The following is a 10,205-nucleotide window of genomic DNA, read 5'->3' as shown; positions in this document are numbered from 1 at the left end:
AAAGGGCTCGTTACTGACGTTTCCCCCTTCCCGTGCTTGCTCTGAAAGATGCCGAAGGCAGGGAAACCGAGGTGGAAAAAGAGCCGAAGCCACACGGTTATCTGGGCTGAAACCCTGCCGTGCCGCCCGAGCAAAACCTGGGCTCTAAGGCAGCGAGGGAGTTATYAGAGCGTACGTCTGGCTACTACAGAAACCGGCTCCGGCAGAGCCGCGCTCGCGCCCGTCCCCTGCAGCACTCGCTCAGCCAGCTGCAGAGGATGCAGGAGCGCGATCCCTCGCTCCCCATTCCCCGCGGGGGATTTATGCATCCAAGCCRCCGGTTCCTAACGTGCAGTCGCACAGCTGTTTTATTTGACTGCCCTTCAATAAAGGCTTTTCCTTTCCTTGCCTTTTCTTTTTTTTCCCCCCTTTTTTTCCCTTTATTTTTTTTTTCCATTCCAACATGCAAACAACCTGCTGATGGATCTTTTGAGCAACTCCTCGCACACTGAGGGAAACAAACTGCCAGTTTATAACATCAGCAAGAGTWGCACGGAAATTTCTTTATATAGCATCACATCCTAATAAAATGTTACCGGCAAAGAACTGGGTAATACCTCTCTATATTGTACATATTTCTCTATCCTTACATTACTGTCAGTAGAGGAAAAAATCAGAAATTTAACACACAGTTTAATTTAGTGTGGGTTTGTTAGTTTTTAAAGCATCAAAGTGCCACCTACTCTAAAAGAGGTATAAAACAGAGATTAGGTAGAGATCAAACCATTTTTTTTTCCTGCATAGCAGGTTTTCAGCTATTAATTTCAAGCAGGAAGAGTGAAGTTTCTATTTTTTTTTCTATCTGAGACTATTTTTTAAGGAGTCAAAACTTATTTTCCTCCTCTTGGTACATTTCATCCTGTTGAATATTAAACATGAGATAGTCTTCTAACCAACATTTTTATTTAGTGAGACTATAACATTACCAGTGAAAGCAATGAGCATATGGACTGTGCAAGGATWTTTTTTTCCCCATAGGAAATTTAATAAAAGTAAACTGCTTTTTTATTAAAGCCACTTACAGTTCGCCCACAGCTTCAAAACAAGCTGTCACTGTTAAAGCCAGGCTCTTATATATGTAAGCAAATATACATTTCTGACTCAATCCTCCAAGGGCCTGATCCATCCTAAAACTCCAATTGCCTGGAGAGGCTGAGTGTCCATACGTGAATTTAATGRTTTTGGTAGGGAAGGAAAGGAGCCCCTTGCTCGTTTGGGTGCCTGATCCTATTTTAAAGGAAAATACCTCATRCCATGCTAACTGAGGGCCAAGCCATATATATATTTTTCCCACTAAAATCTCCTCTGAGCCCAATCGGGATTTTAACTGTGAAAGATCAAAAAATGTGGCTAACTTTGACCTGTATCCACATGCAGCACTGCAATCTGAAAGCCTGATTATATCCAGTTGCCAGGAAGCTTCCAAAATCAACCAAGAYGATTGGTAAAATATGGTCTACACATTGGGGGTGGGGGGAAGAAGAATTAGTTTTACTTCTGTAGCGACCCCCTGTTGCTATAAGGAACCGTATTAGCGTGGTCACGTTTTTTTTTTTGTCCCTGCAAATCCGACGCGAGACCGATGCAGACAAACAAAACATCCCGTGGCTGCACTTCTCTGTATGTTCAGCATATTTGTGGGTTGTATTTTAAACACACTAGTGATTGCACACCTCGGGAATTATTCATGCTGTTTACYGGTGTTAGCAATCTCGAGCAACGTTTGTGAGACTTGAGCAATTCCGCCTGGGCAATTTATTCTCCTCCGTGCTACTTGCATCGACAGCTTAAGTAAACTGCACAGCACACTTCTTTTCTTTAAAGGTGCAGTRCTTTTGTAAGCCAGGGGCTAATTTCGGCATTGCCTGTTACCGTTTCTCCGGGAGAGAGGTAATGACCACCAGTGACTTGCCTCCCCCAGCAGGATGATGGATGGATCCTCCCTACGGAGGATAGCATTTATTAAACTTCAGAAAATGATGCCTTTCAAAATCTCCATGCAGAAATCTTTTCTAAAAACATGGATAATATCTTCCAGAGACAACCTCCTAATGATCTCCAGAGGATACCTGTAAATATCTACTGGTGGAAAGAGAGGGGTCTCTGCGTGTCACTGAAGCCCTTTGCTCTCAGGTGGCACAGAGGTCCTCTACAGGCTGCCCACAGCTGGCCTGGAAGTTTACATGGAAAATAAATGGATAATAAAGAAATAAAGGAGCAAGTATTTCATTTCAATCCAGCTACTACAGATCCAGTTATTTCATCCTGCTCCGGGCTGCTTGCATTGGTATATTTGAACATTACTATATTTGTAGTGTATGTATAGCAATTGCAGGAATAAATTTTCACCCTCTCTTCCTTTCAAATTTCATGTTCACCAACTGTCCAGAGATATATCATTCTTTCTATTTTGATCCCCTTATCCTAGCTTATGATATGAATCCAAAAAAGAAAAAAAAAAGAGAGGAAAACTGAAAAAAAAGGTGCTCTGGGTTAGTTGTGACAGTTTCTTGTTCAGGAGATGCTTGAGGAATATCAAAAGAATGAAAAAAAAAAATTAAATATTCACCTCTTAATGTTCCACTTAAAAGAAGTAATCTCCCTTTCATAATTACGTTATTAGCATTATTTTTTTAGTGTTTTGTAACGTACAAGAAAGGGTGAAAGGCAAGCAAGGGAACCACCTTTTTTGAGGATGGTTAACACTATCAGAGCTCTGGATCTCTAGCATGCAATCCCTTGCTACTAACATCAATACACACTCGCAGGGATGGAGGAACTGTAGCTGTGTATGCTTGGAATGTATATAAGGGATGATTTATTTTCCTTTCTGTCTTTTCTCTTTTCTTTCTGTACTACATTAAAAAAAAAAGTGATATGAAACCACAGATCAATGCTAATGTACCACATTCTGTTTCTGGCCTGAATGTATAAAATACAAAGAAATTCTGTGTTAAAGCAGCAAATTCCATCCTTTACCACTCTGTTTGAGTGCTGCAGGGGTCTAGATCAAGGGGATGATCTGTTAGTCCACRTGTACAGCAATATCCAGATACTCCGTAACAGTCTAAGGATGCAACCTGATATCTCGTCCCTAATTGGTTCACATATGTGTGTCAGAGAAAATCACTAACGATACCTAAGGAGATTTTTTATATGATTTAATACATGCTGTATGTTTTTTATGGCTAGAGCATTGAGGGGCATTTGAAATGCATATATTTGATCATTTTCTTTGCTGATAAAAAGCCCRTCATTTGCTTTTCTGATGGACTAAATTTGTTTCTTTTTATGTCTTGTTCTGTATTAATAGCCAAAGGACTTGCTGAATAACCCTCCGCTTTCCCCCAACATCCCCAATAGTTTTCAGAATGGCAAAAGAAGAGTGTTTARTCAGGAAGCTTTCTACTAGAGCTTTAAAAATATAAGAATAATAAAGGAAACAAAGAGGAGACTGGAGTAATGATGACTGAAACAGGCTGTTGCTGGCTTCCTTTGCCAGCACCATCTTTTTTAAAGATGGTTAAATGTAAAGGACTAGCAGAGATGAAAAACCCAAGGCTGATGTGGGTGGAGAAAACAGCTTTAAAAACTGTGTAAGTGGAGATGAAACAGTTTCTGGAAAGGAGGGTAACAACACAAAACAGGTATATTGAACAAGAAAGACGAAAGGGAGGGACGAGGGCATCTGATGAAAGGAAAGACAAGAGTAAGCGAGGAGCTCAGGTGACCCCTAGGCACATGTGGTAAATGAGATTTTTGTGTCTCCACCTCCCATGTTGAAAGTGTAGCAAGGACAACAACAGAGAAACGGTTTATAAGAAAGAAATCCAGGATCCCCTTCTCTCTGTGTCTTCTCAAAGACAGATTTTTCTACCCCAATATCTCATTTTTCCATCATGTAGACAGCTGGGCGATCCTGAGATCAGCAGATTCCTATGCGAACTATACCCACCCTCACATCCAGCTTCGGTATCCACAGTTATGATGACAAACATACATCAGGTATTTTTTTTCTGCATCTAATTTATTATTATGCACCAAGGTTAGATTTTTCCTTGACCTGCTCAGTTCAGTCTAATAGGAACAAATTGAGCGTTTATAGGGGTTCCTTTCCAAGCATGAAGTTGATTGGGAATTTAGGAAATGCTGGTGATTTAAAGATTAACCTTTCATATAATTACCGACATAAACCAGAGCTATTAAGGCATTAGAAACATCTATTCAGAGCATATTCTATGTAAAAAATACAACATACAGTCCCATGGAGAAGACTTTCCATCTCAACTGATCAGACAAATTTTTTTTTTTTTGGTTTTATTTACAGTAGACAAATGTGGTGAAAGTAAAGGAGTAAGTAAGTGCAGGATACCTCTGAGGTTATCTAGAAGAAAGTAAGGCTCCAGAAATATTATGGAAACCAAGCAACAATCTAGCTTATGCTGGCAAGACACAGCCTGTAATTGGGTGGGTGGTTGTGCAGATCCAAGAAATGAATGCTGCAGTGCCCTGTAATTTCATTGCAGTATGTCTGCTTTAAAGTGAGCATATTTGCAATGAAATCTGTATTTCTGTGTGAGTAATGCAATTGTTTTTATGATAGCAAAAACGTCACTTGTTGGCATTCAGAAACAATTATTCAGTCTTTCACCCAATTACTGTCCTTATTCCCCTGCGCRAGGATGCTAGTTCTGAGGCACAGTTAAATGCAACACGCCAAAATGAAATGAATTCTGAGTTCAAGGCACCCATATTTGCATTACAAGAGAAGAAATCTAGCTTAAAATAAAAATCAAACACCAGCTTTCACCTTTTCTTCCACTTCTCTTCCCCCAAACCCAAATATGTATATCCCTTACAAAATTTGGAGATAACTGACAGTATCATGTGTACCTGTGCTTGGCAAAYAGCATGTACTGTCCACTAAGGCACTTCTATTTCCATCCACCTCACTTCTCCCCTTCTTCACCTCCTCCCCAGACAGAGTAACTATTGCCCCATAAAGATGTCTTTTCATGTGGACACTATGGAAATACGACCAATTTGRTTCCATTTCTGACTTAACAAAATCTAAATCCAAGGTTTCAAAGGCAATGGAATATAAAAATTGCCTTGATCACTGCATCGCTATTTTTTATGTAGTAGATTTACCTAGCTGATCTGGTTAGAAACCAAGCACGGTCTTTCATTTATTACACACTTTGTTCTGGCCTTTTCCTAGAYGTGCTTTTCTCCCAGTAGGAAACTAGAGTAGGGCAGGGTAGTAGGAGGGGCCTTAAATGGTATTTTCAGCAAAATCTGAGATTAAAAGTATGTATGGACATATCAAACCGATTAGAAGGCCTTAGCTAATTAAGAGGCTGCAGCCTATCCACAACAAACCGCAGCGAAGTGCTACATGTTCAGTACCTTCGTGGCTACTAAACGGTACGAGCAAACATCTTCCTAACAGCCGGGGGACTCAGCCTGGCAACAGGCTTCTGAATATATAAATATATAAAATAGAGGCGTTCCCTCTAGCTTTTATTCCTTCTTACTCGTTAGCCCTTTTTGCATTCCCCGAACGTCTCAGGCAGAGTGAACCAAAGGCAGGAACCCTCGGTGCTCCTACGGACACTTTGGCTTGCTAAGACAGACTAGTAAATGTTCAAAGATGTTACTGATAATGAGATGAACCACCTAGGGATATTTCCCCCCCTGCCTCCATTTTTAAATTTGGCTCACTCCGAAAGTTTATCTTGTCGGAAAATGTACTTCTCTGCTCTAGATTATTTCCCACAGTAATTTTCTAATAGCAAATAAAAATCTGTGGTGGCTGCTGAAAGAGTTTCTATCCCTGCAGTAAAGAGGACAACGGATATCCAGTGTTTACTTTAATTTCACGTAAATACCACTCTGTATTGGCTTTTTTTTTTTTTTTTTTTTTTTTTTATGTGCAGTTGCTTCCATCCCCACAACCCATCATGGGGAGCCGTAAGGACCTTCACCAACCACGCAGCATCCGATCCTACTGGCAATTCAAATGCCCCAACAAATTGGTTGTAATTAATTTGCTATGCAATTGCTGTTGTCTAACGAAGTGAATCYGAATCGTACGGCCTGAAACACACGCACACACACAAAAAATGGTGACGGCAAATAAGTAGAAGAAATGCACCTGAAATACCCTCTGTTGGGGAAAAAAGTCACYATAATACAAAACCATTGGGTATGACGATGCTCGAGCTTGCAAAAGGTAGAGGTATCTTCCTCATGCACCTATTTCCCTGATTACAGCAAGCTATGTGCTTCTCGCTGGTGGAGGGAATATCTTCCACATAAGTAAGTTCTTCTTCATACATTTAGTTATATTCTATATCTTTCTGAAAAATTGAGGTGAAAACTTGCCTACTTTTTCCCCCCTCTGGTTATTGTTTCCTATTCTGTAGAATAATCTAGCCCCAATCTGTCACTTTTCATTAGCGATGAAGGAGCCAAGCTATGGCTGTTAATGACAACACTTAATGAGGATTTTTGATGAGTAAGTCCTGGAAAATCAAACTTGAGACAAACACTAAAATCTACCTCAAACCAACTGTTTCCAGGTAATAGAGACACTAGTGACTGGTGTATAAAAGTGAGAGTGTCTAAAGCAAATCAGTATGTTTAAAACAACAAATCAGTAGGCTTAAATGGTGTGTATTGAGGAGTTTAAAAAGATGTGAAAATGAAGAGGTACAGCTTGTAAAAAAATGCAGATTTCTAGTAAAAGTAGCTGTTGCACCAAAAGACGGATAACTAGAACATGCTGAACTTCCTCCTTTTTAGAGCCGATTCRGAGATGATCATAACAAACTAGTAAGTCTTATCTCAGTGGCTGTTAAGGTAGTATCAAGATTACTTAATGCCCGTAATGTGGTATAATAGGAATAAATTGACCGGCGTTCCTGAACTTTTGGACTCAAAAAGTTAGCTCCTCATGGGCTCCTATGAACCATTAGCAGCAATTATTTAACTGGGAACCTTCTAAAMATAATCAGGTTGTTATATTGCTTACTATGGGTTCTGATGAATACCCAATAGGCTGAAAAAATGTAACTTAGGGACTACCATAATGCAAAACCTGGAAAATCTTAACAAAGTGGTATAATCAAAAAAAAAGACAATTTTATATTTGTTCTTTTGACAAAACACCATTAAAAGAGATTAGGATAGTAAGATAAAAAGGACATGCTCTGTGATCATAGAARAACAGCTATGTGACCAAAATCACCGTGGCCTTTTATTCAATAYAGCAAAAAATCAAGAGCAGTCTGCTCCCAAGGCCAGGCTTGCTGAATCATCCTAGCAACCATCAGGAAACGTGTGGCAATGTTTTTTCCAGCGACAGATTATTTATGTTGCAGAAAGTAATGAAAATCATGCGGATGTGCAAAGGGACTTCCAAAGGCTGAGGATTATATAAACTTTGATGGATGAAATTCAAAGCTGTCAAATACTAAGTGGAAAACAAAGTGGATGGAAAATTGCTCGTCCGTACCTTTGAGATGTAAATTGTATGCACTAACTGAGCAATTATCATTCTGGATAGTTCATTGAAAAGCTCTGCTTGGTGTGTGGAGGAGAAAAAASGGGAGGGGGGGAAGAAGAAAAGTGAAATAACATTTAAAATGTATATGTAAGTGAATAGCACTTAAAATAAATAGCTTKTTACAAATCACTACTATGCCATCAGCTAGAAAATTGTCCCCGGTTCTTCTAAAGCAAAAGTTAGGAAAGGATATAACTGCTCGATAAAGTTAAGCTACTGGTAAGTCAAAGGATGAAAGGTTTGGAAAACTTCATATATAATRAGAGATACAAGAAACTGGACCTACAGCTGCAGCACCAGAGCAAAACGTGTATCCATCCCCCCTCTAGTGGCCAGTCCACACAGGGCTACTAGGAAAAAAAAATATAAACGTGAACAGCAATATGCCGGCAATTGATTTTAAAACAAGCATCCCCCTGTTTTTTTATTCCCCTTCTAGTGCATATCTGAGCATGCTTTTTATGCTRCTTCCCACCACGTTATTCTTACGTCCTATTTTCTCATTGAACCGCCTCGTGTATTCCTTCATAGATTCTTGTTCTGTTACACAGAGAATAAGCTGTTTTACAGCAATCTCTTTGCAAACTGCTAGTAYGCACCTGCAAGGGGAGGATCTGGAGTAGGACGGGGGCCAATATCCACTTCAACAACCGCAGCGGTCGTGACATTGCAAGACTCTACTGCTGCAAACTATCAGCAGGCTAATAAATAAAAGGAACGGGAACGTACAGAAATGGGAACGTTGACTGAATCGTGCATGTACACACACAGACAAAATCTTAGAGATTAAAAAAGATATGGGCATACGTACATGTACAATGTTTGAACTGAAAAGCTTAGATAAGGCAAATGCTCTTCATGGTAGCTGAGAAAGTGGGGGGAGGGGACTACAAGCTTGGACCATAAGTGCAGGGTCAAGCTTCCTGCAGCGAGGAGGCACGTTAGGCCTGGCTCAATCTGCCAAAATCTACCCAATCTCTCCTTGAGATGCCATAACACAGTTGTTTCCAAAATAGTAGAAGCTAGCCAGAGTATTCTTGACAAAAGGCAAATGAAAATGGGCTTTTATTAAGGAGTCATGAGAGTCTTTGTGGGTTGTACACCACCAAGTGCAGCCTACTGTTGGTCTAATCCTCGGGAAAAGCTACTAATTTGTTTCTCAGCATCTACTTCCCAGGAGACATGGAAGTTTTTGGAACGTCTTCTCTTCTCAAATGCTGAGGTCYCAAGTACCCGAGAAAACTTCTGCACTTGGTGGAGAAGGCCCTCCCGGCTCRTGTGAGAGCAGCAGCTGGGCCAAGCCACACGGCTGGGGGGGAACACGGTCCTTCTCATTGCCTACTCAGAGGCCAATCAATGCAAAAGGATGACTTTGAACTCCAAGACACTGCCCAAGAAGATGTTTCTAAATAAATCTTATAGTACAACACACACGACTTTTAGTAAACCAAGCAAGCAGACATGGTGGAGTTGTGCCCTAGATGGTTCTGAAATTACCTAGGCAGCATCTCGAGGCCTTGACTTACTGTCCCTTTGATAGTGGCTTTTGGCAAAGACTGAATGGACCTCACAGSTGGCCTTTTTAGGTTAACTTTCATATGCTGTTACTAATTTGTTCAGCTGAAATGAAAGAATAACTCAGTAAAAAGGCACAGCATGACTTCTCACGTCTTAAATTTAAAAACATGAACACATTTCCAATACGTCTTTATAATTTTGCCTTATTAAAAATATTTAGAAAACAGATTTTTCAAATGATTTGTATAGGATACTGTGAGCAGTTCACTCTTCCAGCACAAAATGAGTCCATTAGTATCCACAGGTTTGGTAGTCTGTCCTTTATGGACGCAACGTCAGACAACCCTTGTATTCATAACATCCACAGTCAAGACAGAGCTCGAAGAGTAAGAACATAAGGAACTGTACAGACAATAAACAACAAAAAAAGGCACTTGAGTACCGTGATAATGGGTGTAAGATAAGAAAGAAAACTGTACGGAGAGACTTACAGAAAACCAATCTCTGCTCGCTGTGCAAAGAAGACATCGATCCACTAGGGACATCTTTTTTTTTCTACCAGTACTTACAGAGAGGCATATACCTACYGCTGGCAGCTCCTGAAGTGACTCTTAGAGAGCAGCTTTGAGTAGTTGCTTGGGCACGTCGTACAGAGTGGGAAAGTTTTGCATACTGTTCAAGTGAAACAATATGCATTCTTCACATAAGAAAGGCGTATTTTCAAGAATCTATTTTTTTTTCTCTATCTTACAATATCATTTTTCCCTAGATTTCTCTTCATAGTAGACCAAAGTAAAATTATGATTTTTAGCTGAAGAGCTTAAGTTTTTACAAATTTAAGAAAGGGGCTACTTCTTCGGATTGGCAGCCTAATATACTCTGATTTCCCTTGAATGCCATTACTGGGGTAAACTAAGTGTTAAGTTCCAGTCTAATTCATCACATATTAATTAACAATATCAACAATCTCCTTTTTTTCATCGAAGATAACACTTTTTTACAGTCTAACAGAAGGATTTTTTTAAATTTCTAAACTTATCTCAAAGGTTCTTCCCTGATATCTGCCACAATAAAAAAA

General features: G+C 39.8%; 2 protein-coding genes across 5 annotated transcripts in view; one reads left to right on the top strand and one right to left on the bottom strand.

Annotated features, from left to right (window-relative positions):
- The window catches only part of LRRTM1 (leucine rich repeat transmembrane neuronal 1), a 6,344-nt gene extending 2,893 nt beyond the window's left edge, over positions 1 to 3,451 (top strand). The window contains exon 3 of the mRNA XM_085314721.1: positions 3,353 to 3,451. Within this exon, the coding sequence (XP_085170847.1) occupies positions 3,353 to 3,451 (99 nt within the window). The remainder of the gene's footprint in view (positions 1 to 3,352) is intronic.
- CTNNA2 (catenin alpha 2) overlaps positions 1 to 10,205 on the bottom strand; it is a 433,433-nt gene that overhangs the window by 150,298 nt on the left and 272,930 nt on the right. The gene's annotated exons all lie outside the window — the stretch shown is intronic.

The sequence above is a fragment of the Rhea americana genome, unplaced genomic scaffold (assembly GCF_003343005.1).
Source record: "Rhea americana isolate MKP2758 unplaced genomic scaffold, rheAme1 scaffold_41, whole genome shotgun sequence".
NCBI lineage: Eukaryota > Metazoa > Chordata > Aves > Rheiformes > Rheidae > Rhea > Rhea americana.
The sequence above is the reverse complement of the archived record's forward strand: the minus strand, read 5'-3'. Positions and strand labels throughout refer to the sequence as shown.